The following is a 27,173-nucleotide window of genomic DNA, read 5'->3' on the forward strand; positions in this document are numbered from 1 at the left end:
ATATGCAAGGAAGACATGGACGACCAACCCATATCCGAGTCTAACACCAAGATGTTTACACCCACCACCCATCATCATCCTATTGAGTCTTTCTCCGAGTCGTCTTTAAAACACCTTCATTCGTCTGAATCTGACCACACCAATGGCAACAATGTCTCTCCAGCAAAAACATGCAGCAACGAGAAGAAGCAAAAGAAGCACAAAATCCTTTTCCTAGACGCCTACGACTCCTTCTCCAACAACATCACCTCCCTCCTCACCACCCTCCTCGACGATGTAGACGTTTACGTCCTCTCCATCGACTCACCCCTCCTGGATCCTACCTCGCCCGATTTTGGCAAACGGTTCCGCAGGGAACTTGCCCAGTACACGGCCGTGGTATGCGGTCCCGGGCCGGGGTCGCCCGATAATGATGCGGATGTTGGGCTGATGAATTATGTGTGGCAGCTTACTGCTGCTGAGGAAGCGGATGGAGAAAAGGGGGGAGAAGGTGGTGCACTCCTACCCGTCCTGGGCATTTGTCTCGGGTTTCAGAGCTTGGTGAAGTATGGTGGTGGGGAGGTGAAGAGGCTGAAGAGGGGGTTGCATGGGATGGTTAGGGAGGTTTTGCATCTTCCCCACGGCAGCGGCGAAGGTGACGGTGAGGGCAACGGCAGCAGCAGCATCTTTCGGGGTGTTCAACCGTTCAAGGCGACGCTTTATCACTCGCTTTGTGGCGATATTGGCCAGCATGAGGTTTCTGACGCGGACTGGGAGGAGGGAGGTGCGAAATGGAAGCCCATCGAAAGGTGTCCAGATCTCTTGCCGCTGGCGTGGGTAGAAGAGAAGCGCGAGGACGGGGAGGTGGAGAGAATCCTGATGGGAGTAAAGCACATGAAAAAACCGTTCTGGGGGCTGCAGTACCACCCTGAATCGGTGTGCACAGAGAAAGAGGGGAACAAAGTTATTGAGAACTGGTTTAAAGAAGCGCTGAGTTGGAACGAAAAGAAGAAGAGGGTGGTGGTGGAAGTTGCTGAAGGCGAGAGGTTGGCGCACCAGGCTACTAAGCCTAGTCTGTTGTCAATGTTACAAGTTCCGGTTGGCGACGAGCACATGTCGTTTTCTACTACTAGCGAGAGAAACAAGATGTGGTGGGAGCGCATGGGAACGAGACCTGAGCACCGTTCTGTTACGGTCCGTCTGCCATACGGCGTGCAGGTGTCGGACGTGGTGGAGGAGCTGGGCCTGGATGGCTCCGACAAGGTGGTGGTTTTGGAATCTGCAAACGCGGCTGCTGCGGCGTCGTCGAGAGCAGATGTGCGAGGTCGATACAGCATCATCGCAGCAGGACTGGAAGAGGCACTGCGGCTGGAGTACCACACTGGTGATGAGTATGCTACTTTCAAGCTTCAGCAGATCAACGGCTTGCAGGTGGATCTGTCTGAACGGGTTTTCCTCGGTTCTTACGGCGGTATATGGGGTCTCATGGCCAGTTTCCATGGGACGCGGAGCCTGGGGAGTGGTGTTGAGCTTCCTGATCTACCGTTCCTGGGAGGATTCATAGGTTTCATCACCTATGAACAAGGCCTGAGTGACATCGACATCCGTCTGGAAACACGCCCACACCACCGACCTGACGTCTGTCTGGCATGGGTAACAAAGAGCGTGGTCATAGATCACAGTCTTGGCTTGGCCCATATCCAGGAGTTATATTCTTCTGATGCAAGCTTGGGCGATGCTGCCTGGATGCGGAGCACCGCAGACCGACTTGTTTCAGTCTCTGCCCATCACCGACACCCATTCCTCAACGATTTGCCTTCACCCGCCAAGAAGGTGAAAACGCGCCATCCTTCTACAAGCCCCTCAATACAGACACCTCTGATACCGGAATACGAGGCCAAGGTTAAGGCCTGTCAAGAGTTCATCGCAGCCGGCGACTCTTACGAGCTCTGTCTCACAGACCAAACCAAGATCACTCGGCCCCTGAGCGACATGATCCCGTCATCTGCTCCCCAAGAAAATCAAGGACTGCAACAACAGCAACAACAACAACAACAGCGAATAAGCTCAACCTTCAACCGAAAGCAGCAACAACAGCGTCGCTCCTCCTCCCCCATCCCCTCCTCCTGGCATCTCTACAAAACGCTCCGCTCCAGACAACCAGCCCCATTCGCGTCCTACCTCCGCCTCGGCGGCGCGACGCTCGTCAGCGCCTCGCCCGAGCGTTTCTTGACGTACAACCGGCATGGGCGGTGCTCAATGCGGCCGATGAAGGGAACAGTGCGCAAGTCCGAAGCGGTCTCGACGCTCGAGCAGGCCGAGAAGATTCTGCACGTGCCCAAGGAGGAAGCCGAGAACCTGATGATTGTCGACTTGGTCCGGCACGACTTGCATTCGATTTGCGGGGCGGGTCACGTTGAGGTGAGCGATCTGCTCAAGGTGGAGGAGTATCAGAGTGTGTTTCAGATGATTACTGTTGTTGAAGGGCAGCTACCCCCAACCTCTGACGAGAAGAGATACACGGGGCTGGACGTCCTCGCGGCCAGTCTGCCGCCGGGAAGCATGACGGGAGCTCCCAAGAAACGCAGCTGCGAGCTGTTGCAGCAGATTGAGCAGAACAGTGAGCGCAGTTTGTACTCGGGTGTTGTTGGCTACATGTGTGTCAGCGGGAGAGGAGATTGGAGCGTGACGATCCGAAGTCTGTTCCGGTGGGACGATGAGCGGGTAACTGTGCAGGGACAAGGAGCAGATAGCCAGAGTGAGGAAGAACATGAGGTGTGGCATATTGGCGCTGGAGGAGCGGTTACCATCCTGAGTACCCCTGAGGGTGAGCGGGAGGAAATGTTTACGAAACTCGCTGGGCCGTTGAAGGTGTTTGCGGATCTGGGTTAGACTCGATGAATTGGTGAGAGAAAGAGTGGGAGTGTTCTATGGTGAGCAGAGCTGGTTCGAGGCCAGAGGCTGTGGAAGAAAGGGAAGGCGAAAAACAAAAGCAAGATAACTTCATCATTTTGGGCCCAGGCGCGCGTTAGGGTTATAAGAACAAGATATCCAACATATCTAGGGTGTCGTCTTGGTGTCAAGGCTAAAATGGGTTGGAGTTTTGTGGCTTGTCATATTAGCTCAACCGATGCATACCTTACGGCGGGATTAAAAAGTAGACTTTTCAACGCGATGCATTGCAAATGGAGAGAAAGAAGACGTCAAGCCCTCTCGCTAGATGAATGATCACCGCAAAAAAACAACCTCATAACTGTCTCGTAATAATCCAAATCCAGCCCAGCCCATAAGCGCTTCATCAGCCAGTGCTCGCCTCTTTCCCAAAACCCATTTGATCATATCCCATAGCTGTCATCCGGCCCAAGTCCCGGCACTTGTACAATCATGGTCTCCCACCATGCGTAAATCGGTTCCGCACCCAACCGCTCTCCGGAAGTCGCTGCTTCTCTGTAGTTCTGTGTCATTGTTGTGTGTGTCTCAGACTCTGGACCATTCTGTCGTGGTCGAAATCATTGGTCGGCTAGTCAGAAGTCTTGCTCTTCCTGGAAGAACATGGCAAAGCTGATAATGGTGCCATAGATCAACAGGCCACCGATAACGGACATGATCATGGCCGGGACCGTGATGATGGCCGAGTTTGCGAGAACTACTGGAAGAGCTGTTTGTCGAAGAGGGGAGGAGAGAGATGTCAGCTATCGTACATGCAACACAACACAAACACAGGATACACGACAGCCACAAGATGGAGGAGTAAACCTACCAAGTCCCATCATGACCAGGAAACCAGTGCAGAAGCGACCCAGATCCAACACCGCAGCGCCCGAGCTCTCAACAAAGTCGTCCGGATTGGCGCAATGGCTGCAGATCCAGTTGGGTATGGGCGCCAACACGTAGGTGGCCACCACCAGCAGCGGGTAGTATGCCTTCCATAGTGCGCATGACAAGATGACGAGGAGGAAGCCCACCGCCAAGACGAAGGAGAGCGCGATGATGGTCTTGAGTCCTGCTGCCATCTCGGGTGGATATGTGAAAGCTTCTGGTTGCAAAGGCGTCCAAGTTTCGGGCACAGTAGAAGTCAGGGCGTCGTTTACGCCGGTAACCCGGAGAATCTGCCCAGGTAGAGTCGAAGTGTCGCGGGCTTGCCGGGATCACAGGTGTTTGTTGCGCAGACGTGGCTAACTCGTAATCGATGGAAATGTAAGCGCTGCCTGCTGCTTTTTGTGATCGAGAACCTGACAGATTATCGCGTGGGTTACTCGGCTTGCGCGCTTCGTCGACTCGTTGCTGTAGCAGGCGACAAGTCGTGATGGTGGTGATGCAGTGTGCTTGTGGTGGAGAGTGGTGTCGTTGGAGGAGCTCCAGCGAGCGGGAACAAGTGACGACTTGCACTGACGCTTTGGCTGTCGTCAGTCAGCCTCTTCCTGGCTCTCGCTCAGCACATTCCGTTCCATACCTAGAGAGAGGTACCTACCTAGGTATGTAGCGCGCACCTGGCCGCCCGCACTTACACTACAAGTAAGGTAGGGTAAGTACAAGCAAAAGTGGGTCTGACTTTCTTTTGGCGGGCAAGGGAGGTACCTGCAGCGACGTACCAGTTGCCTGCCCGCCCGCGCGTTGCCTGTCCCGCCCTCCGTCACCCAACATCCCATCCTCATTGCCTGGGCGGCGGGACCTGACGAAGCTAGGAGCTGCCTGCGCAACTGCCCGCGGGAAGAAGCAACCACTGTCCACTGACCTCCCCCCCATCCATCCCACCCAGACTGCACCACCACCACCACCATCGTCACTATCAGCACAAACAACAATCTTTCGCGTCCTCCAAACACCCGCCAGAAGAAACCGACGAGATACTTGCCGGCACAGATCCCCGATACCCCCGCCGCAATCTGCTCTTGTTTCCCAATCTCCTCGATAGAGGTGTCCAGCAGCCATGTTCAGGAACAACTACGACAACGACTCGGTCACATTGTAAGCGAAGCTGTCCCGCAGCCGCCAGCCAGACTGGGCCCTGCTTCCAAACGCCCAAAGCTCTGCACTTAAAGAGGTCTACCCTCGACATTCAGCTAACAACTGCTTTCCCTTCAGCTCTCCGCAAGGGCGAATTTTCCAGGTCGAATATGCGGCGGAAGCAGTAAAGCAGGGTTCGGTGGTGGTGGGAATTGCTAGCAAGACACACGCCGTCCTGGTAGCGATCAAGGTACTTCGCCCCGACCACCCCTCGTGCACCACCCTGCCGATACATGTATCCTCCCATCCATCCTAGAGCCAAGTTGAGCTGACCATGTTCTTGTCGCTCTATCCAGCGTAACGCCGAAGAACTCTCCTCGTACCAAAAGAAGCTCTTTCCCATCGACGAACATGTCGGCATCGCCATCGCCGGTCTCACCTCGGACGCGCGCGTCCTCTCCAACTTCATGAAGCAGCAGTCCCTCGGCCACCGCCTCACGTACGGCCGCAACATGCCCGTGCGGACCCTTGTCGACATGATCGGATCCAAGGCGCAGATCAACACGCAACACTACGGTAAGCGGCCCTACGGTGTCGGTCTCCTGGTCGCCGGCGTTGACGACCACGGCCCGCACCTTTTCGAGTTTCAGCCCAGCGGCATGACCGAGGAGATGGTGGCCTTTGCCATTGGCGCCCGCAGCCAGATGGCGCGCACATATTTGGAGAAGAACCTAGAGGCCTTTGCCGACTGCGGCCGCGAGGAGCTGATCCGTCATGGTCTCAAGGCGCTCAAGGAGAGCTTGGTGCAAGACCGCGAGTTGACCATCGACAATACCAGCGTCGCCATTGTGGGTGTCGAGAAGCAGGAGGACGGCACGACCAAGCCGCAGCCATTCATGGTGTACGATGGACAAGACGTCAGCGCATGGATAGAGAGTGTGGCGGATAACCAAGAGGCTGCCCCGGCAGCTGCCGAGGGCGAGGGTATGGATGTCGATAGCTAAAGGATAAAAATGTGGGGTTTACTTTGAGGCATAGGTGCAGATTTAGCACATGGAGCGCATACACCCGGAATGAAGTAATGAGATGAACAAGTCCCTTTATGTTAATGCATTGTTTTGTGTCTACTGACATCATGACGCGAATCCCACCGATCAAGCAAACTGGTACACCGAGAGCTTTTGAATGATGGCCCAGCCTAAGAAACAGTACCCCTGAACGCCGTCGTCCATCCAGAACGAAGCTGCGCGATGCAAGGCAACAGCAACTGCTTTCCCCAGCAGGAAAGGGAAACCTCAAGAAAACGATCTTCCCTCGTCTCTTACCCTCCTTGCCTACTCATCACTCCAGTTCAGCTTGAAAACCGCCTCGGACACCTTATACTCCCTCAGCGCCTTGATCGCATCCTCCGAGTTCTTCGCCTCCACCATGATCTTTCCATTTGCCTGGTTCACAAATCCCTCTTGGATGCTGTTCTGGATCCAGTGCAGAATACCGTCATAGAAGCCGTTGATGTTGAGCAGGACGATGCCCTTGTCGTGGATGCCCAGCTGGTTCCACGTCACCGTCTCGAACAGCTCCTCCATGGTACCGTAGCCGCCACTCAAGGCGATGAAGCCCGATCCGGGGCCGCCCGTTAACACCTCCTGCGCCATCATCATCTTGCGCGTGTGCATGTCCTTGACAATGGTCGTTCGGCCAAAGACGTTCTCATCAGGGACGGGAAGCTGCTTGGCCTTTGCCTCCTCGTCGGCGGCGGAATCCTTCTGCCCGCCGCTCACCTGGGTGGACGTGTAGTGAGGGTCGCGCTCGTACCGGACCAGAGCCTCGGGGATGATGCCGTGGACGGAGTCAGGGCCGGACAGGGAAACAAGGGTCTTGGCAATTTCGCCCATGAGGCCGACTGTGCCACCACCGTAGACTGTGACATTACTGTTAGTGAGGAGTTCCAGTAGTAGTAGTAGTAGTAGTAGTAGTAGTAGTAGTAGTAGTAGTAGTATTTGGGTAGGAGAAGTAAGTCAGTACCGAGGTCAATGTTGTTGGCGGCCATGGTACGGGCGAGCTGGCGCGCGGCTTCGAGGTAGATGGGGTTGTTGCCGGCGGATGCGCCGCAGTAAACGCAGATCTTGGTCCGCTTGGGGTTGGAGGTAACACCGTTGGTCGACATGTTGGTCATCTCTCCTTGTTTAGTTACTGTATGTCAAGAAATGTTGCTTGGTGGTAAGGTCTCTTTAAATGCTCTTATGAGAGAGTGTGGTGACTCGGTGAAGGTAAAGGTAGCGGAGTGGTAGCGGAGTGGCAGCGTTGGGTTCAAGATATTTATACAAAGTGAAGGGCAAAGTGGGTTCTAAGAACCTGGGCCCAGATCTTTTGTATTGAACCTTCTGCTAAACTTTTACGGCTTGAGCCAACAAGAGCTATCCGTCAGACTTTAGGGCAGGATAATTTTCGGATGGATTTCTATCAAGGCTGGGGGGTGAAGTCAACATCCAAGGCGTCCATTCACGAGAATGAAGTGTTGGATGATGACTCGACAAGGACGCCTCTCGGGGACCCTTGAGAGGCGTGGAGTGGATTTATAAGAGAACACCCGGGCCCTCTCAAAAGTTGCAGGGAAGTTTAGACGTTCTGCCCTGGGTTGGGTGTGTTCCGAGTATCAGGTTCGAATCCTCGCGAAGATAGCAAAGGGCATCAGTGAAATTCAGACGGACGTTCCGAGAACAATGGCCAAAGCAGGCGAATCGGATTGTTGATTGTCAAGCTCGTTGCAGGTAGATAAATCGTTGCTGGCCTTGTTATGCCGGGAGAAGCCGCAGGACATAGGCGCACCCAAATGTTCGAAGCCAGGATGTCTTTCGCTCTGTGAATCAACTTCCACTTACAAGAATGGCATCGGCAATCTTTGTGACTGTGACGCGCGAGGGTGGACTTTTGCAGCTGGAATGTACCATGTCACGGGAGTGTTGACAGTGTACTTTGACAGGAGGAACCATCGCGGAATGCTTTCGTACGTGCTCCGGTTCCCGGCAGTGAATGGTTCAAAGCTATGGATACGATGGTCACACGGCGTGACGGCCAATCGACTCCCGATTCCTAGACACGCGATATCAAACCAGTTGTGGTGTTGTGGGCTACCCGACTGTATAGTAGTGTAGTGTACTGTAGTAGTGTAAATATGAAGTTGCGAACTGGGACACGTTGCTTGGACTCGGGACGCCAGAGGTTGATCACTAAGTATAGAGGTTAAGTAAGTACCTACTCGGTCGAGGTTAGATTGTTGTTCCTTGTAGTGTACAGTGTACATACCACATTCAAGTGGATAATGTCAAGTTCGAATGGACCCTCCTTGCTGTTTCCCCGCCGACTTGTCGTGACGGGAGCGCTGAGACAACGGGTTCTGGCCGAACCAGAGGGTACCTAGGTACGTACCTCTACAGTCCCCTATCAAAAATTACAGTACCACGCTGTTTCCTCCCGTGAACATCATCACCATCACCACCTCAGCCCGGGCCACTCTTGACAACAGAGTCCTGTGGTAACCTACGACAGACCACTATACATCAAGTATCACCTTGGTTGGGCTCAAGTGGGACAAAAACCTTCGATTTGTTCTCCATCTGTCACCTCTCCCAAGATGCCCGAAGGAAATGGCGCCCAGCGCCAGCCTGCGCGGCAGGAGGAACAGCAAGGCGTAAGTTATCAATCCAAAGCTGGAGCGGTGTATCATGGAACAGTTTCTGACAGTCTCGGGTTACCCAGTCTTCCATGTTTTCCAAAATCCTCCAGGCCGTTGCAATGTGGGTCTTGATGCAGCTTGTCATGAAGCAGTTTATGGGTGGTGGACAGAACACAGCAACAGTTCAGGATGCAACCGGTCAGACCGTCCAAGTCTCGACAAGCGTACCCTCGTACGACCAGCGCCCTCAACGGCTCGATGATGGTGCAGTCTACAACCGAATCCCCCAGCTCATTGCGCCCATCTGGCCCGAGAACAGCCAGGTGGATATCATAGTCACCATTTCTCCGTCCTTCGTTCCGACCCCGTTGAAGCAGACCTCGGCGGATAAGGTGGTGTTCCAAGAAAAGAACTTCACAATCGGCAACTGGAGTGACGCGCGCACTGAGGAAAGGACCATCGACATTCCCACCGAGGTTCAGAAGAATGGCACGCTTTGGGGGCATTTCTATGTTGGCTTGTCCGGTGCTCTCCTCGACCCGACCCAGCCAAACTACGATTCTGGATCGGCATACCATTTTGTGTGGCCATTAACCCACTACATTCCCCGAAAGAAGGAATTCAAGACCAGGAACCTACTTGCGGGCAAGGAGGATGCTGTTGAGGAGGCGGAGGAGGTGGAAGTAGAGCAACCATCGGGACCCATCATCACCAACTACTACCACCCCAACATTTCGCTCTCCTTCATCCCCAATACCGGTTCTATGCCTTTTGCCCAAACACACCCAGCTGTCCGCCAGTTTCTCCGTCTCGAGGCCACCGGTGCAAGGGACGGCACCGGTCAGAACACTTGGTACTACCCGATCCTCTTTGTCAATACCTTCTGGCAGCTTAAGAGTCAGATGACCATCATCAACGAGACGATCAAGACCATGCCGATGCGCATTGATCTAAACAACCTGGCGGAATGGAAGTTCAAGACCATGGCGTCTATCGACCTCAGCGCCAAGGAAGCGGCGCGTGCGGCGGCTTTCGGAAATCCCCTGACCACGGGCAGCGATGGTAGCGAGATCGAAATGATCAAGGAAATCTTGCTGGATTCGAATCCCATCCTCCTCGGGGTCACTATTTTTGCCAGTATCGCGCACATGATTCTCGAAACGCTTGCGTTTGGTTCCGACATTGCTCATTATCGCAAGAAGAAGGACAACGTTGGCATCTCGGTGCGCTCCATCCTCGCCAATGTGTTTATGCAAACCATCATCTTCTTGTATCTGGTCGACCAGTCGCAGAACACTAGCTGGATGATTCTCGGCTCTCAGGGCGTTGGCATTCTCATCGAGCTATGGAAGATTACGACGGTGGTTAACGTGCGGATTCGGCCTGCACCCGGATCCATCATACCATACCGTATTTCCTTTGAGGACAAGCATAAGCTCAGCGAGACAGAGGAAAAGACCAAGGAGTACGATGAGATTGCTTTCAAGTACATGTACATGGCGGGCGTTCCTCTTCTGATGGCTTATGCTATCTACTCGCTGATCTACGACACCCACAAGTCGTGGTACTCATTCGTCATCGCCACCCTTGTTGGCTCGGTTTACGCCTATGGATTCCTGATGATGGTTCCCTCGCTGTACATCAACTATCGTCTCAAGAGCGTTGCTCACATGCCTGGCAAGGCCATGATGTACAAGTTCCTCAACACCTTCATCGACGACTTATTTGCTTTCACCATCAAAATGCCGTTCCTCCATCGCCTTGCTACTTTCCGCGATGATATCATCTTCTTTATTTATCTGTATCAGAGATGGGCTTACAAGGTCGACTACACCCGTGTCAACGAGTTCGGACAGGGTGGCGAGGATGACGCCGTCGAGGAAAAGAAGGCGGAGGGGCAGAAGGCGGCATTTCCTGCACCGACTGAAGAACAGACTGTGGGAACTACATCCGCGAAGGCTAGCGGAACGGAGACTGGCAAAGCGAAGAAGAGGAAGTGAAGCTGACGGAGGACGATATCGGATTTATCAATGGGAAATGGGGCTCAGCATCTTGGAGAATGGCGCAAAACATCCCAGCAAAGATAGATCAATGTTAATACAGAATGCATTCTTCACCTGTTGGGGAGCTGGTGCTTCTTGTGGGTGCACCCACGGCTGATCAATGAGTGATGAGCCTGTATTGTGAGAGATAGGCGCGTGCCGAACTGCAGTCATAATGTCGTAAAAATATAGGGATGTGTATCGATACCTCCATGTAACAGTCCAAAAGTGTCAATTGTTGTACCCACCATGCTGTCGGTCATTCCCGAGCACCTCTGGTTGTAGGGCTGAGCCTTTGGTAGGTTGCAACCGTTATCCATTGGGTAGTAAGATGCTTTCCCCTCCCCGCCGTCGAAGCTGGAGGCTACAAGCAGAGGTAGATGTCATCGCTAACGGCTGGTTTTAGAAACGAAGGGCTTCCTCAGGGAATCCCACCTAAAATTAACGGAGTCGGATGTAGAGAGGCCTCCATATGGGCCTCTAGTGTACCTACTCTAAGCACCTAGGTAGAAATGCTCCCCGCCAAGATCTCCACGATTTCCACGTTTCGCAAACAAAACCGTCCCCGAACCCCCGTCCCATTCATTTATTACCCATTCAGATGCCCTACTACAGCAGGGGGCCTGGCCCTCCCATCACCAACAATACGAGTCAAAATAACCCTGGTTGATGAGCACCTTGCTGTTCTTTTGCAGGGTTCCGTTTTGAAGAGTTTGGATGGCACCCGTTGTTCCGCTGCCACTGGACACCTACTGCAGCAACTTCTCCCCCGATGCAGCTTCCTGTGTTGCCCGTGTTTGCACGTACTGTAGTGTACAAAACTGAAAGGCGGCGGGCTTCCGGCACGTCTGCCTGTCTCCGCCAAGGAGAGATCCACAGGGCCCTTCCAATAGCCTAGCAGTGCCCGACATACCTAGAGGAGGTAGGTCCCGCCGGCGTAACCGTCGGATCGTATCCAAGCGCCCGGGCCCCGAACCCCCGTTGCACGACGATTCGACATCGATCCATCCCCATTTCCTTCCTGGGCGACCGAGTCTTCCTTCCATGTGATGTTTCGTTCCCTGGCTGGCCCCTTTCTCACATGTCCCACTCTGTGATGAAATCCTTCTTCAGCTCATCCGTACTTACAGCTACCGGATCGGGGCTCGGTGTATCCACTTAATGACGACGCAAGACAACATTTCATCGCTGCGCATTCGTAGATACCTACCTCCTAGACAGATAGTCTCACCTACAAGCCCCCCAAGCTCGACTTCTGTTAGTGACGAGAGTCTCGTTGGTAGTCCAAGTCTACATCTACTCGCGGTCATCTACTGCTATTAAAGCGGCATTGAGCATACGCTAGGCGAGGGGAATCAAGGCCAATAATAAGCGCTTGAACACGACGACACGACGATAACGGCTTAGACAAAACATATCAACGGGAGGAGGTGGAGGGGGATCCGATATCAAGAGGTTATAGCCAGCAAAGCAACCATCGCCAAAAAAAGATATGAGTACAGGTCCCAGCACGAATCACGACACGGTCGGGTCGCTGTTGGCCAGCATTGCGACTCACTTGAGCGACTCACTTCGCGCACTCAGATTTGCCGACAAGCGCCACTGGGGCCCTGACGAGTTTGAACAGATTCGCGCTCTTGAAGAAGCGTTGGATGATGCAAAGACAGATTTTCAGGAACTGGGGCGCTTGGTCAATGGGCAGTTTTACTATGAAGGAGACAGGACTCGTAAGTATATCATGATATCTTGAATCTTTTCTGACCCTCACCGTGCTCTTTCTCAAGCTCACGTCATCTTTCCTCTGCTGTTGGCTGACTATTTCGCCTGGCACTTTCACTCACACGCCTCCTCCACCACTATCATTACTCCTTTCCTTCCCAAAATCCACTCAGATAAAGCTTCTCCTTGCCTGCTCTACCAGCTAACCCTCTCAAAAAGCCGAGTCCCTCAACGAACTGCGCGCCCTCCTGGTCAAATATGAATTCCACGCCCGCAACTACAAAGACTGGATTCGGCAAGGTGGGCCCATCAACCCAACTTGGCTCAGCGAGACCAAGGAACTCCAACTAGAGCTTCACCGCACGCAATGCCGTGCCTCTCGGCGCATATTCGCGGCCGAGCAGGAAGGGACGTGGACACGGTGTCTGGGAGCCTACCAGGTGTATCGCCAGCAGCGAAGAAACGAGGAAGCTGAGCGGATACGGAAGCAGAAGGAGGAAGAGAAGCGGGAAAAGGAGACTAGGGAAGGGGGAAGCAAGCAGAAGGACCTCGAAAGTATACCACCGTGGCAACGACATGAGTATCAAGAACAGCCGCAGCCGCAGCAACAACAGCAATACGGTAAAGGGCCAACGGACGAGGCATTACGGCCGGCGTTGAGAAGGGGGAGGAGGTTAAGCCTTGAGGATCTGGTTCCATGTTGCAACGCGGTTGGGAGGTTCGAGAGGTTTGGGGAGCACGACGTGGCCTTTGTATGCGACTTTTGCGACGGGTTCATCGTCTGGCCGGATCTACAGAGGATGCCATCTACAAGGGCGGCGTTGGATAAGACGAATGGAGGGAGTGCAAGTACGACAGCAAGTATCCCGACGTCAACGACGATAGCGAGAAACTCTCCAAGAAAGCTCATACTACCGACCATAGTGACGGCCTCATATCCAGCAGCAATTCTGCCATCGTCAACCATCACCACCACCACCACCACCACAGCAACAACAAAAGAAGCACAGACAGAGACAACAACAACAACAACAACAGAAAACACATATCCCCACTGGCAAGCCCAAGGCGTAAGCGCCAAAACAGGCGAAGCTAAAACGGTCGTTTTCGCGCCCATAGCAATTGCGAACCACATTGCCCCCGTCCCCGGCGATTGGCTGGCGAGGATATGGTGTCCCTACTGCGACGAATACACGTACGTGGACCAGGGTGAGGACAGCGAGGACGAGGTCAAGTGGGCACAGGACGAGAGGGGGTTCGAGGACTTGGCCAGCTTCCAGGAGCATCTGGAGTGGTATCATACGGCGTTGCCGGTGCCGAGTATACCGACGTTATTGCCAAAGGCGGCGGAGAGTTGTTTGGTTATGTGATTGAGGCTTGTGGGTGCGTGTGCAGGTGGTTCAAGTTTGGGCTTAGTGTGACCAGGGTGTCGGTTTCTGTTCTGAATTGAGAACAAAAAACAAAAAAACAAAAATAGCGGTTTGGAATTGGAGTTTGGGGGGAAGGGCTTCTACTTCAAGTAGGGAAACAGACCGATAGGCTATCTCAGATGAAGATTTTGTATCAGCGCTTGACAGAAACAGCGCGTTGAGCAGAAGAGATGCCGGTCTGGAACGAACCAGGAGATACGCATGATTGAGCATCGGTGACACTGTGGTACAGTCGTCCATAGAGACCTTGTCAGGCTTTACGAAGGCATCGGATGAAGGAGTGGAAAGCAAGAACCTATAAGCAACATGTCTTGATAGCTGAAACCTCACCTGGCCAAACGTCCTTTTGCGTTCGCCCCCCTTTCCCCCCAACCTCCTTTACCCAAACTCCATGCTAGGTCAAGCGCCAAAAAACCAATGCCGCACAAACACATATTAGAATAATTACAGAATCCACGTAGGCTATCCGTCACAGCATCATACAGAGCCAGGCTGACTGAGGAAACCCACCCGACGGTATCATGTTAACCCGCTGCCGGTGATGCTCCCTGCCTGGGATGCACTCAAAAGAAGAATCTCCACCACAAGAAGAAGATGATAATGGAACCGACCGCCGCAAACGGGCCGTACTGCTTCAGCAGCAAATCCCAGTTGATCTTAACAGCCGCCCTCTTGTACTTCTTGCTATCGTCCCTCAGCCTACTGCTCAGCTCGCCCATGCGCTCCAGGCTGTCGCCGCGGTACAGCAGATCCTCAATGTTCTTGGTCATGACTTTGGTCACGTCCCTAAGCTCATCATGCAGCTTATCCAGGTTCTGGGTCGCACGCGTGTCGCTGTAAGTCGCCTTGGTGCGGCTGATGAAGCTGTCAAAGTCCATGAAGGCATAGGGCCGCAGCGTCGGGTTCATGAGCTGTGCCGGGGTGTGCGTCGTCGCGAACTCGCCCGCAATGTCGGAAAGGTAGGTGAAGGCTAGCTTGCGCGGGTACGACCGGTCCGTAATGGCGAAGTATACGATGTCGGACTGAATCAGGTAGTGCAGGGTATAGAGAGAGCCGCTCTCAATGCTGGCTTGCGGTTCCGAGGTGCGCGTTAGGCGGCGCAGAATTAGTTTGACTTGGGACTTGACTTCGCTGAGGGAGGATTCAGTTGCTTCGTCGTCGACGGAAGCGCAGAGCATGAGGCCTGTGTTTTGAGGGGAGGGGTCTTGGTTAGCTACCAGACAGGACATTGACACCTCCATGGGCACACAGATGTTGGTCGAGGGGGTTAGTTAAGGGGGGGGGGGGGGCACGAACCATCCAGCCGTGCAATTTGTGTTGAGCGGATCATTGTGAAGAATATGTTATATCACTCCTTTTTCATTGTGTTGTATTTCGGTGACCTTTAGTATCGTTGTGCAACTCGAAATCAAGGCCAGTTCAGTTGCGTGCTTGGATTTGTTAAGTTGGTGTCGTTGGAGAGGAGAGTGAACAAGGGAAGGTTTATAAAAGCTTGTGATGACGAGTGGGATTGATCCGTCAAAAGCAGTCAGGTACGTGGCTTCTAGGTACCTACCGCAACCAACTCGCACCGACGATGGCATTCTCTCGTTGCATGCTTTCTTTCCCTGTCGACCAGCAGACCAGATTGTATCTGGCTATCCCTTTTCTTATATTTTTTTCTTTACATCGCTAGGTATATGAAGAAAACAAAACATCACCCGTAGGTAGAGTGATGCAATGATTTCGCCAGGCCAACGTGTGTTTCCTTACCTAGAGGTAGGCACCTAGCACCTAGGTAGGTAGGTATCAAGGATTGGTCGTTATACGGGACATTGATGACGGTCCTGGCGCTGGAAATGTGTTGAAAGTTCACCCTGCAGGGCCTGCAAGTTAGTTTTGTTTAGGCAGTTAAATAGTGCAAGTAGGCAGTCTCGCCCGGCACGCTAGGTATTCACGCCTACTATGCAGTATGTACAAGCTACCTACCTCTAGCTTCCCGGGTGTGTCATGCAAGTGCCCGGCTTGGCGCCTTCAGCTTCCATCCCCACCCATCCTGTCCATCACACAACAACTTGAAGAAGGAGCATCTTCAACCGAACAATATCGGGGAAGGGGAGCTGGAGGTGGATTATCTACTTACCTAGAGGTACCTATCATTCACTACAGTCGGTATATCCCCCCTCCCAGTTCAGGTTGATGGTTAGATTCAGTTCTACCTCGTTCCCTCGCACATCCTCCCAACCTTGCGCGTCGACTTGTTCTCTGGGTAGTACCACTTCAGTTCGTTTCGTTGACCACAATTTCACCTGAACGTATCTCTTTCTCTACTTTATAAACCCCCCACTTCTCCCCTCCCTTCCACCAGACATCAGTTTGTTCGCAGATGTAACCACAGTCATATCAGCCGCATGAACCATCATTGACTTACGAAAGACAGACGGTGATTTTCACGGCGCCATTCTGCCAGTTTCTGCTATCTGGTATCGTTTAATATCACAACAACTAAGTAGTTCCGGATCTCTCTAGATCCAGATCTGACTTGACGGTCATTTTCCTTTGCCGGCAAACCCACACTGCCGCGTTCGATCACTCCTTGAACAACTTCAACGCGCAAGATTTATCTTCCCAGAAAGGCGACTAACTGAAGGTGTTCTGAAGGATGGCTGAAGAAGGAAGTAGTTCTCCGCTCTCCTCCGTCCTCTCTTCTCCTCCGGTCTCACCTCCCCGGAGCGTAAGTGGGGACTGGAATGCTATTCATGCCCAAGAGATTGATACTGCTGCGCGGGTGGTTTTGGAGGAGATAGCAGCCGAAGAGTCAACGGTCGAGGAACCAGCAGTCGAGGAACCAGCAGTCGAGGACCCAGCAGTCAAGGAACCAGCAGTCGAGGACCCAGCAGTCAAGGAACCAGCAGTCGAGGAACCAGCAGTCGAGGACCCAGCAGTCAAGGAACCAGCAGTCGAGGACCCAGCAGTCAAGGAACCAGCAGTCGAGGAACTAGCAGTCGAGGAACCAGCAGTCGAGGAACCTACAGTCGAGGAACCTACAGTCGAGGAACCTACAGTCGAGGAACCAGCAGTCGAAGAATCAACAGTCGAGGAACCAGCAGTTGAGGAACATACAGTCGAGGAGCTAGTAGTCAAGAAGCCAGCAACCAAAAAGCCAGCAACCAAAAAGCCAGCAACCAAAAAGCCAGCAACCAAAAAGCCAGCAACCAAAAAGCCAGCAACCAAAAAGTCAGCAACCAAAAAGCCAGCAGTCGAGCAAGGACATGTCAAGGAGTCAGAGGTTCAAGGACCTGAAGAACCTGAAGGAGAACCGGCCACGCCGTTGGCGGCATCAAGTGCTTGCCCTGAAAACAAGACAGAATTTCGACCATCTGATCAGTTAGAAGCTCGGCAACCAGAAGAGAAAGCGTCTACATCCTGGGCCGCCATAAATCTCCCACCACAGAAACTACGATCAGTCGATAAACCAGAAGTTCCAACACGTGAAGAAGAACCAACCGCCCCATCAGCTGCGCCAAGTTCCGTCCCCAAGAAGAGAAAATCATTGCCTGAAGCAGTCAGTTTTAAAGGAGGTGTGGCTGATTCACGCAATATCCTCAAACCAAAACTGACGAGGGGCGCGTGTACTCCTTGCCGTGAGAACAAGCTGAAGGTTGGTCGGAAACTCTGGATATTCCCCGATTGTTTTTGTGTCTGACAGCTGCGATAGTGCCAAAAAGAGAAGCCAATCTGCTCACGATGTTCTGGATCTGGCACGCATTGTGTTTATGCTTTTGAACAGCCGCGAAAAGGAGTTTCAGCAGCGGCTCGCCCAGTTTCGTCCAAGGCCGAGGCCGTTCCAGCGGATGTGGGCGAGCCAAAAGCTTTGAGTCCGCCGGATGCGCATGCGGATTCGGCAGTACAGGACCTGGAGGTTGAGAAGGAAATCGCCACACCGGCAATCAAAGCAGCAACAGTCGCCGATTCCTCGATCAATGGACAGGGCTTCAAAGGTCCGAAAAATGAGGACCCAAGTACAGTGACGAAAAGGGCACGCAAAAGGACAAGTGGGCAAACGCCAGAGGAAGCCGCCCTTAACAACGATGCATGGAGTTCGAAAGTTACACGTCATTCTGGAAGCAGTGATGAGCAGTTGGGTACTGAGCTCGGAAAGCGTAAAGCCTCGGACCAGGACAAATCTAGCACTGCCAAAAGGCCACGACATGCCGGAGAAGCGCCAAAGAAAACAAACCTGGACAGAAAGTGGGGAGCACCTTTCGTCTATACCGATGAGAAATCACCTCTTACCAATGCTGATCTCAGAGTTCGTACCTCTTCCCTCTCATAAAGTTATCCCACATCCATGATCTGACACTTGACCATAGGCGATCCTACTGCTTCCGCGAGCATGGGAGGTGTTGACACCAGATGAGAGGAAAGACATCCTCGCTAAATTCCCCGACGACAGCCATATCTTGGACCCAGGGACCGAAATTGCCCGACCGGATCTTGTCTCCTTGCGCAACAATGATCACTTCAGATACGATTGTGCTCGCTACCTCGAAAACATTGAGCGGGGTCGACATGATGAACAATGGCTTCAGGAGGCCTGGGTCGCTCATGAAAAGCACAAACGAGGCGATTATGACGATTTTCTGATAAAGGAGTTTGAGAACGACTGGGCGACAAAGATACCAGAGGAGTTGCTTCAAAAGACCAGCCGTAAGAATGAGACGCTCGAGACAGATGCTACTGTAGCAGTGTCCGAGAACAAGGCAATAACAAAGGAACAGCACAAGGGTAAAGTTCATGTTCGCACATGACAACAATGTTTCGATGCTAATTGAATGCCAGCTCTTCCTGGACGCACCAAGAGCGCTTCAGTGATACAAGAAGTACCTCCTGCCGATACAGCATCTGTTGTTATGGCCGAGACGAATACAAGCCATATCGCTGATTATCACCCCAACGGTCATGAAAAATCCGATACGAACGGGGCACGGTATACCGAACTACGGTTCGAAGTACCACACGAGGTTGATTGATGCTTCTTCGAAGCAATATAACACAGAATACCAGCGAGGAAGACGTATGCCGATCTTCGTCTATGACGGGTCCCGACTTTGAAGCACCGCCGCATCTATCAGTAATTAATATACCATCCCAACTATAAAGAATGTACAGATCTCAGTCACTTGAACGAACTTGGACGGTAATTAGGGAAGCGTAAAGTGACCACAGTCGCAGGATAAAGATCCAGGGCCACGAATACATGATGATAACTGGAAAAGCGCAATTTACGGCGGAGAGGACATGCGTAGAGTCAGGCTTATGTAGTATCCAACCCTTTTTCGGCACCCTATTTCGGAAACATGGACAATTGAGCGTTGAAATACGGATTGAGGCCGGAAGAGAGAATCACAGATGTCTGCCAGTTCCAAGAGGTTTGATGGATAATTAACAATACCCATTCAAGTGGGTAGACGAGTAATATCAAGCGAGAAAACTTCGCGTATGCAACAATGACTAGGGCACTCATAGTAACCAAAGCTTGTCTATAGTGATGATAAGCGTTCTGGTATGTTGAAGTTGGTATATAAATAGCTGAAAATGCAGTAAATTCCAACAATCACTACGACAGTTGTTCACAACTGTAATTCTTCCGTAGTATAGTGGTCAGTATGTGAGCTTGTCAAGCTTGAACATCAGTTCGATTCGCTCGAGACCCGGGTTCAATTCCCGGCGGGAGAGACCATCGTTTATTTTTGTACAAAGCTTCTGCTCGCACCCTTCACACCTCATCTTCTTGGGTTCGTGATCTTTTTTGTTTTCGATACTATATAACACCTCATTATCCTTCTCAGTTGATTCCCTTTCTTCTACATACGGTATATAAACGGGTGTTGTAATGTGAATGGTGGCTGCCGAAAGTTTGCGATAACCGCAACCATCTTCGCAGCCCTAAAATCGGTTTCTTGGCCAGCACTTCAGTCTTCCCACAATCAACAAGCAAGAACTCGAAATCCTGACGCAACACGTTGTCAAGGTACTTGATTTAATCAAACTTCCTCGTTATCCCCTCTGCCAGACCCACGAGCCTCGTCTACATACATTTCAAGGTCATCTCGACTAGGCGTCAACATGGCGCCCTCGGCTCAAACGCATCATCGCTCCCACAGCCTGCTGCTCTTTCAGAAGCTGCTGAACCTTCGAGACAGCGCAAGCCCACTCACACTTATTCTCGATACCCTTGAGCAAGGTGCGAGACCTCTTTTACAGGAATTCATCAACAGAGGCAAGGTAAGGATTTCTTTCCCCGATGGTGTTTGCGCTTTATTAACCAACACGCGCGTAGCTTGCCCGAAGTAAAATACTCTTTGTGTCATTTACTACTGCCAGGAAGCCCCGCAATGTCGACATCTTTATAAAGGCCAGGGGCAGGTCAGTCACGGCTCTCATAACCGAGATCGCCTCACATTGTGCTCCTGTCAACAGCCAAACACCCAAAGACACTGCAACAAACTCCCAGAGTAAGTGCAGTGTATGCACCATGCCAGTACAGAAACATGTTCTAACATTACGTCAAAGAATGTTTGATCGTGGTTGACTCGCTTAACCCCCTCGCCTCCAAACAGCCGCACGTCCTTCCCCTCTTCTTCGGCAGCATCATCAACCCGTTCGCCTCCCTCGTCGCCGTGTACCACAACGACGTACCTCTCGTTCTTCCCCGAACCGTCAATGAGTACGAACCCCACCCGCTCACCCTGCTGTCACACATGGCCACCGCCGTCTTCAAAGTGTCAAGTCTCTACCAGGCCGTCGAGACCAAGCGGGCGCAAATGCGGAGTTTGCGCGAGCCGGAGTGGGGGCTCCACGAAGGGCGTGAAGGCGTGCTTGTTGGCTTGCGGACGGGCCACCAGCCCGAGGGACTCGTGGTGGAGATGGAGATGAGGAGGCGCAGCGGGAGAGCCGTGGCTGAACGGTTCATTCTCAGCCCATCAAGAGGCGGTGCCGGCGCGAGTCTGTCACTGCTTTCGGACCACCCGCTGTTTGCGCCAGCGAAGGACGCGGAGGGCGGTGCGGAGGGGGAGATGGCGGATTCCACGTTCAATTTGGGGTTGACGGAGAAGCAGAGAAATGACAGGGAAGGGATTGTGTTGCCGTACTTTGACGCGCAGACAGAGGTTGGTGGAGGAGAGGGGGGGCGAATCCTGTATGACATGGGGAGGGAAGATGATTTTGATGAGGAGGAGGACGAGATTTGAGTAAAGCCTGATCAACAAACTGATGTTGTCGCCGTCTTAGAGTCGACCAGGGGAGTGTATGTTGTGCATAGAGATTTTACAGTCATTCAGCTGGCATGATGAGGTTATATTGAAAAGGTACCTCTACTGTATCTTTGTCCAGTTCTTGATCCTGTACTCCCACATTGACTAGCTCGATAAAGCTAATCGCCTGAAAAGCAGAGTTACGAAGAAAACGGATGTCGCAGAAAGTCCGCACATTGACCGTTCGATTCTTGTCCTCAAGCTCAAACTGTTCAGTCCTTGGACACCCCCTGGGACTGAACCAATGGTGCTTCTACCGGGATAACGAAAAACATTCGAGCAGGACGTAACCGTCAGAGCATTGAGAACCCTGAAGGCCTTGAACCGAAGGGAAGTTGATCGCGGGGTGGTGGGGTTAGGTGCCAGGGTCCAACGCTTATCTTATCGCTAAACCCAAACAGACTCCACAAGATCGGCGCCTGGGCCGCCAAGCTACAACGGCCTGCAGCTTTCGCCTGGTTTCAGCCGGCCTTTGTTTACACCATGTATTGAATGCTCTAGAATTTCCCCGTACAACGTCATCAAGAACACACAGTTTCCGGTTGAACTTATACATTCTTCCCCAACAAAACCATAGACATTCAACACTTGCGAAACTCGAGCACAAAACATGGCAGATAGACACGCTCGTAACCCTCACCGTGGGGGCGCGAGAGACTACAGCGACAGAGACAGACACGGCAGAGACAACCGCGAGCGAGACCGAGATCACGACCGTAGCCGTGGTCGGGGAGGAGGCAGGGGTGGCCGAGACGATCGAGATAGAGACAGCCGACGATACAGGTCCCGATCCAGAGATAGGCATGGTCGTGACCATGACCGTAACCGCAGGCGCTCGCGCTCCCCGGTTCGCGACAGAGATGGGCACGATCGACGCGACGACTGGGCTAGAGACGGAGGTAGAGGAGGCCGGCGTGGCGGTCCTAAAGACTCTCGCCGTGATCGAGATGACGTCGTCAAGGATGGTATGAGCAAACCAGACAGAGGTGCGTTTGGCAACCGAACCCATCCCCATCGCAGGACTGTCCTTGGTTCGTAACCTACACCGACCGGTAACTGACACCCCAAAAGACAGAAAGATCCGCCGCTCAGCCTCACCGCTCCGAGAGCCAGAACCACACATGAAATCTCCACGGAGTCCCATACAAGCAGCAGCGCACGACGATCACCGTCTTTCGATAAGGTCGAAATCTGAGAACGTCCCAGCTGCTACGACACCAGCACCGGCACCCGTGTCGTTCAAGGTCACGGGACACGACCAACGCCGACCCGACAGCACACATGTGGAGGACCAGCAGCAGCATCAGGCGTCCCGGGAGCGGACAGAAGAGCACGAAGAGGAGCATATTTCGAGGGGAAGGTTTGATGCAGATCCTATGGACGAGGACGAGGAAGAAGACGTGATTGTTGAGGACGATGGCCTTGGAGACATGGCTTCCATGATGGGCTTTGGTGGTTTTGGAACTACCAAGAACCAGAAGGTCAAGGGTAATAATGTTGGGGCGGTGCGGAAGGAGAAGAAGACAGAGTATCGCCAGTACATGAACCGTGTCGGCGGTTTCAACAGGCCCCTCAGCCCGAGTCGGTAGTGCTGAGGAGACAGGATTGATTACATCGCCCAAGAAGAGAATGGCATGGCAGGAGTTTTAGGGCAGTTTGGTTGATTATTATCGTATAGCCGGTCTGATACCCAAATATCGTTCATCGTTTCCACTTTGGCCTTGGTTTAGGGTCGTGTCGTCTCGATAGCTTCTACCAGCTATAGAACACAGAAGGAAATTTGGCATCTCATGCGCGCTGTTACTGGGGAAAAAAGAAAAGAAAAGAAAAGAAAAGGAAAGAAAAGACATACAGACATACAGACATTAATGCCATCTTGTACAGCTGGAAGCAATCGTTCCATCTGGTCACCCTGATTCGCATTGCTATCCTTTTGTCATTGTTTGGTCAGGGGAAGGTACAACGCCATTTCACATCAATGCCTAAAAGGGTTAGGGTTGACGGTGGTACAATAACTTTTCTCTCGTTTTCTTGGTGAAGCCTCTTTCCTCCTTCGATTTGCAAATCGAAATTCACCCCGCTGGCATTGCAAACCTTAGTTTTCCCCTCACACTTTCGTTCTCACGAATATCCAAAGTTAAGAGCCCGACAATTTGACGGAGAAAGGCTTTTCTTTAAATCGGTACAATCCTATCCACCACCAACTAATCACTCCCTCTGATTCACCCAAGGATCACCTCACTAAATGTCGATATCTAGATTTCATCCCCAGTCTTCATCAAAATGAGCGCCTCAAAAGCAAAAGACAAGGCATCCACCGCTGATGTGAGCAAGAAGGACAAGAAAGACAAGAAGGAGAAGAAAGCTTCCAAGACCAAGGAGGTCACTGCTGCTTCTGAGCCGGCTGAAGTCATTGCGGAGACCGAGTCGGCCTCCAAGAAGGAGAAGAAGTCCAGGAAATCGAGAGATGACAGCAGCAGACAGGATGCGAAACGCAAGCGTGAGGAGGATAACGACGATATGGCAAAGAACAACGATGAAAAGGCTGCTGAGGACGAGGTGAAGCCCTCCAAGAAACGCAAATCGGAGGACAAGTCCAAGTCCAATGACAAGGATGAGAAGAAGGAGGAGAAGAAGACGAAGGACAAAAAGGACAAGAAGCGGAAGCATGGCGATCACTATAGCGACGAAGAGGAGGAACAGAAGGACGAGCCAATCGTCAAGGTCGCCAAGATTGTAAAGGGGGAGGGCCTTGGATCTAACAAGGCTGAGAAGGAGAAGAAATCTAAGAAAGATGCCAAGAAATCCAAGGGCGAGAAGGAGAGCAGCGACAGCAGCGAGAAGAAGCACAAGGAGAAGAAGGAGAAGAAGGAGAAGAAAGACAAGAAGAGCAAGACTGATAAGGAGGAGGAGGAGGAGGAGCCCGTTGTGGAGAAGGAAGAGAAGACTGAAAGCAAGAAGGAGTCCAAGAAGTCAAAGAAGGAAAAGAAGGAAAAGAAAGAAAAGAAGGAGAAGAAGAAGGGAGACGAGACCAAGGCTACAGAGGCCAAAGAATCGACAGCTACTTTGGCCGCTACCACCACCACAATCCCCAACCCCGCCGCAGTACTCGCAGCCAACTGGAACGTCAACGCGCTCGACGGTGGCGCATCTCGCCAGTCCAAGATGATGAGGTTGCTCGGCGGCAAGAAGCTTGCTGCCGACGGTGCCGCCGCCGCTGCGGCAACGAAGAAGACGTTTGATGTCAACCAAGTGTCTCAGGAGCTTGAGCAGCAGTTCAAGGCCGGCATTCACCAGAAGTTCGAGACGGGTGGTCAGCGACGCGGTTTGGGTGCATAAGGCGGGCAGTCGACGATGATGATGCCCTGTTGGGGTGTGGGGGGGTGCTGTTCGCAGCAGCAGGTGCCGGCATTCGTGAGCATAACTCGAAAAACTATAACAATGATGGAAGTAATCACTACGGGACTCGCAATCAAGACCGATCCCTTTTGCAGTTGTTGGTTTGCAACAATGTTTGGCTTTGAAGAGTTCAAGCTAATTGCTGCTAGCAGAAAATGGGGGAAAGAATGCCCTTTGTTCTGTTTCCATGACCTCCAAATCAGTTCCCTGGCTCCTTTTTCATTGCCCGTATTACCCGTGGTATATATATATATGTGTGTGTGTGTGTGTGTGTGTGTCTGTTACATGCGCTTTCGCTCAAACCAAGCGCTCAAAAGATTTCCCTTCTGTCCCTTCCTCCTCTTGCATTCTCCTGCTCCCATATTGCTTATGCGGATGTCATCGTGACAGCTTCCCCCATGCTCTTCGGGTTTATTGGCCAATCCTGATCGGCGTCAGGGGCAGTGTATTTCTTCAGCCCTCGACAGCTCGTTTCATTCCTCCGTACTGCTAAGCAACCGTAGTTATAGACAGCCTGTCTAATATCGGTGGGTTGGAAAGGATGGTGATCATTTTGCGATGACCACGGTAGTATCCCCGTGCTTAGTTGAGGAATAGACGCGAAAGAACTTCGAAAACGAGACCGCCGAATACGACAAAGCCGAGGACAACTGGAGAAATGAGTTGACTGTTAGTCAAACCAGTGCGTTATGATTTGTGGCTGAGGAGGTGCTGGATGGCCGCAATGGTTCTTCTTACCGAGCCAAAACATTGAGACAGGGGACTTGGGCGCCTTTTCTACGCGCTTCTTGATTTGGTCCTCGGATTTTCCACGACGGGCCTCCTGGTCCTTCTGGAACTTAAGGTTCGCTCGCCTTTGCTGGGGTGTTTGCGCCTGGTTGGAGAAAGGGGGTTAGCAAGGTTGGAATCGATACGCTGCAACTTTTCTGTCCCATTCTATATTGTTTATTCGTGAGAGATGTCGAAGGGCTGAAGCGGGCGTGATCGTACCATTGCGTCTGTTGACTGTGTGTTTGTGTGTTTGGAGGGATGGGAATGGAGATGCGGCGAATGGCTGGCGATGTTGGCGCGGAGAAGCAGTCGGGCAGTTAATGCGTCTTATTATGTTAAGAGATGCGACGATGATGGTTGAAGTGGTGATTGATCCCTGAGTGGCGCAAATAATTACAAATTGATCTCGAAGGGTCGCTGGTCGCCTACATCAAAGGGGGAGCTTTAATCGATTACGATTTTGGGGACAGATTGTCCAATGCACACTAAGTAATGGACTTCAGTTTTAGGTACACGAAGCGAAAGTGACCAGCTGCACCTTCCCATCCAGTTGGGGGCAGATCTGGCCATGTGTCGTTGACAGCACTTGCCTCAAACTGCCCTGTCCGCTCCCTGAGGTTCCCCTCAATGCCCTGTCGAACACGCCTGGCGCGTGGGCCGCATTCCAGCACCTCAACGAGGGGATCCCTGCAGCAGACGATCCCTCAAATTATAGTGTACTAGGGTGATTGCCGCTAACTGCCCGCTACGGCTTAGCGGCTTGCGGCTTGCGGCCCGGGTATGAACCGTCCGTCCGGAAGGGCGAGCACCGCCCGTCGCCTGGCGATTTTCGACGACGCCGACGGAACCTCCGAGCGGCTGTGGGTATCGCCAATTCGTGGCCCGTTGCATACGAGACCCGTGCATGGCTTTGAGTCTGACCAATTTCATACACATACATTGTGAATTTGTCTTCCATCTTGGTAATCCCCGATTCGCGAACAACGACGTCATAAAACAAAAAAATCCTCTCTCGCTTCACATCACTTTGAAGTGGGTACAGCCTCATATTCAAGAAGGGAATCAATCAACTACCCAGCCCATCAAATCAAGCAACATCAACAAAAACATGATTTCCAGGACCGCGGCCGGTAGTGCCATTCGCACTCTCACCAGGACTACTACCCAGAACACCAAGCCCTTGCCCAGGACATATCTTCAAGCTCAAGCTCAACTGAGGCAATACTCTTCGAACCCGCCCTCGGCAACGGTAGGTCACTGTAACCTCCTCAAGATTTCGAACCAACCACTAACAGCAAAAAACAACGAGTAGGGCGTATTCTACAAGACCTTCACCCGTCCAGTAGCCAAGTGTCTACTCACTGCTTTATTCGTCTACCAGGTCGTCTACTGGGGATGGTCAAAGCTGGAGGTTGATGAGATCAAAGAGGAGCGCCAGGGTGAGTTTTCATTTTGTGCCCCCTTCCCGATCATGTCCTCCCTTCCTTTTCGTCCACCCCACGTGTCTCAGTACCAGTATCTGTTACCGGCTTGGATTGAAAGAGAAAAGAGACAGACACTCACACGTTATGAACCATCTCAGCTGAGATAACCAAGCTTGAGGCTCAAGTACGGGCCTTGCAGGTGAAGAAGGAAAAGGAGGCGGAGGCTGCTGCTGCTGCTGCTGCTACCGCCATTGCTTCGAACACGGGAGCATCCCCAGATTCTCAAAAGAAGAAGGGCTGGGGCTGGTGGTGATGAGGATGATGCTGAAGGAAGATGGCGAGGTGTGGACGTACCCTTTCGAAGAGATTGAGAGCATATAGATGTCTTATGCGCACTTCGAGGCTGGGGTGCTCTTGAAATATTAAGAGATTCGTCTACCTTTTTGATACATACGATCGGAAGCATCTTCGTGCCAAGTATTATCAGGCAC

At 52.3% G+C, this 27,173-nt stretch overlaps 11 protein-coding genes across 11 annotated transcripts; 8 read left to right on the top strand and 3 right to left on the bottom strand.

Annotated features, from left to right (window-relative positions):
* Nucleotides 1-51: 51 nt before the first annotated feature.
* Nucleotides 52-3,181, top strand: NEUTE1DRAFT_75801 (uncharacterized protein; the record flags this gene model as incomplete). The annotated part of the gene is made up of 2 exons (XM_009849514.1): nucleotides 52-1,979; nucleotides 2,046-3,181. The coding sequence occupies 2 exons, from the start codon at nucleotides 52-54 to the stop codon at nucleotides 2,869-2,871; spliced, it is 2,754 nt and encodes a 917-aa protein (XP_009847816.1).
* Nucleotides 3,142-4,326, bottom strand: NEUTE1DRAFT_115778 (uncharacterized protein; the record flags this gene model as incomplete). The annotated part of the gene is made up of 2 exons (XM_009849515.1): nucleotides 3,142-3,637; nucleotides 3,740-4,326. 2 exons carry the CDS (start codon nucleotides 3,990-3,992, stop codon nucleotides 3,504-3,506), a joined length of 387 nt encoding a protein of 128 aa, XP_009847817.1.
* A 366-nt stretch (nucleotides 4,327-4,692) lies between these two features.
* On the top strand, nucleotides 4,693-6,028 carry NEUTE1DRAFT_115779 (uncharacterized protein; the record flags this gene model as incomplete). Its single annotated transcript, XM_009849516.1, has 3 exons — nucleotides 4,693-4,947; nucleotides 5,065-5,176; nucleotides 5,283-6,028. 3 exons carry the CDS (start codon nucleotides 4,910-4,912, stop codon nucleotides 5,928-5,930), a joined length of 798 nt encoding a protein of 265 aa, XP_009847818.1.
* Nucleotides 6,010-7,096, bottom strand: NEUTE1DRAFT_57127 (uncharacterized protein; the record flags this gene model as incomplete). The annotated part of the gene is made up of 2 exons (XM_009848972.1): nucleotides 6,010-6,847; nucleotides 6,952-7,096. The coding sequence occupies 2 exons, from the start codon at nucleotides 7,091-7,093 to the stop codon at nucleotides 6,261-6,263; spliced, it is 729 nt and encodes a 242-aa protein (XP_009847274.1).
* A 1,464-nt stretch (nucleotides 7,097-8,560) lies between these two features.
* On the top strand, nucleotides 8,561-10,716 carry NEUTE1DRAFT_143972 (uncharacterized protein; the record flags this gene model as incomplete). The annotated part of the gene is made up of 2 exons (XM_009849517.1): nucleotides 8,561-8,617; nucleotides 8,686-10,716. 2 exons carry the CDS (start codon nucleotides 8,561-8,563, stop codon nucleotides 10,600-10,602), a joined length of 1,974 nt encoding a protein of 657 aa, XP_009847819.1.
* A 177-nt stretch (nucleotides 10,717-10,893) lies between these two features.
* On the top strand, nucleotides 10,894-14,883 carry NEUTE1DRAFT_119730 (uncharacterized protein; the record flags this gene model as incomplete). Its single annotated transcript, XM_009849518.1, has 5 exons — nucleotides 10,894-10,925; nucleotides 11,562-11,566; nucleotides 11,866-11,901; nucleotides 12,147-12,371; nucleotides 12,583-14,883. 5 exons carry the CDS (start codon nucleotides 10,894-10,896, stop codon nucleotides 13,731-13,733), a joined length of 1,449 nt encoding a protein of 482 aa, XP_009847820.1.
* Nucleotides 14,884-16,313: 1,430 nt separating this feature from the next.
* Nucleotides 16,314-19,116, top strand: NEUTE1DRAFT_127422 (uncharacterized protein; the record flags this gene model as incomplete). Its single annotated transcript, XM_009849519.1, has 5 exons — nucleotides 16,314-16,506; nucleotides 16,543-17,433; nucleotides 17,563-18,084; nucleotides 18,146-18,560; nucleotides 18,615-19,116. The coding sequence occupies 5 exons, from the start codon at nucleotides 16,435-16,437 to the stop codon at nucleotides 18,803-18,805; spliced, it is 2,091 nt and encodes a 696-aa protein (XP_009847821.1).
* A 785-nt stretch (nucleotides 19,117-19,901) lies between these two features.
* NEUTE1DRAFT_119733 (uncharacterized protein) lies at nucleotides 19,902-21,139 on the top strand (the record flags this gene model as incomplete). Its single annotated transcript, XM_009849520.1, has 3 exons — nucleotides 19,902-20,060; nucleotides 20,116-20,290; nucleotides 20,349-21,139. The coding sequence occupies 3 exons, from the start codon at nucleotides 19,902-19,904 to the stop codon at nucleotides 21,023-21,025; spliced, it is 1,011 nt and encodes a 336-aa protein (XP_009847822.1).
* A 559-nt stretch (nucleotides 21,140-21,698) lies between these two features.
* Nucleotides 21,699-24,427, top strand: NEUTE1DRAFT_119734 (uncharacterized protein; the record flags this gene model as incomplete). Its single annotated transcript, XM_009849521.1, has 4 exons — nucleotides 21,699-22,074; nucleotides 22,160-22,673; nucleotides 22,973-23,045; nucleotides 23,348-24,427. The coding sequence occupies 4 exons, from the start codon at nucleotides 21,699-21,701 to the stop codon at nucleotides 24,425-24,427; spliced, it is 2,043 nt and encodes a 680-aa protein (XP_009847823.1).
* A 150-nt stretch (nucleotides 24,428-24,577) lies between these two features.
* On the bottom strand, nucleotides 24,578-25,638 carry NEUTE1DRAFT_75828 (uncharacterized protein; the record flags this gene model as incomplete). The annotated part of the gene is made up of 3 exons (XM_009849522.1): nucleotides 24,578-25,137; nucleotides 25,226-25,361; nucleotides 25,478-25,638. 3 exons carry the CDS (start codon nucleotides 25,478-25,480, stop codon nucleotides 25,070-25,072), a joined length of 207 nt encoding a protein of 68 aa, XP_009847824.1.
* Nucleotides 25,639-26,306: 668 nt separating this feature from the next.
* On the top strand, nucleotides 26,307-27,153 carry NEUTE1DRAFT_119735 (uncharacterized protein; the record flags this gene model as incomplete). Its single annotated transcript, XM_009849523.1, has 3 exons — nucleotides 26,307-26,507; nucleotides 26,571-26,697; nucleotides 26,841-27,153. 3 exons carry the CDS (start codon nucleotides 26,367-26,369, stop codon nucleotides 26,993-26,995), a joined length of 423 nt encoding a protein of 140 aa, XP_009847825.1.
* Between the last annotated feature and the right edge of the window lie 20 nt (nucleotides 27,154-27,173).

This window comes from Neurospora tetrasperma (genome assembly GCF_000213175.1).
Source record: "Neurospora tetrasperma FGSC 2508 unplaced genomic scaffold NEUTE1scaffold_1, whole genome shotgun sequence".
Classification (NCBI taxonomy): domain Eukaryota; kingdom Fungi; phylum Ascomycota; class Sordariomycetes; order Sordariales; family Sordariaceae; genus Neurospora; species Neurospora tetrasperma.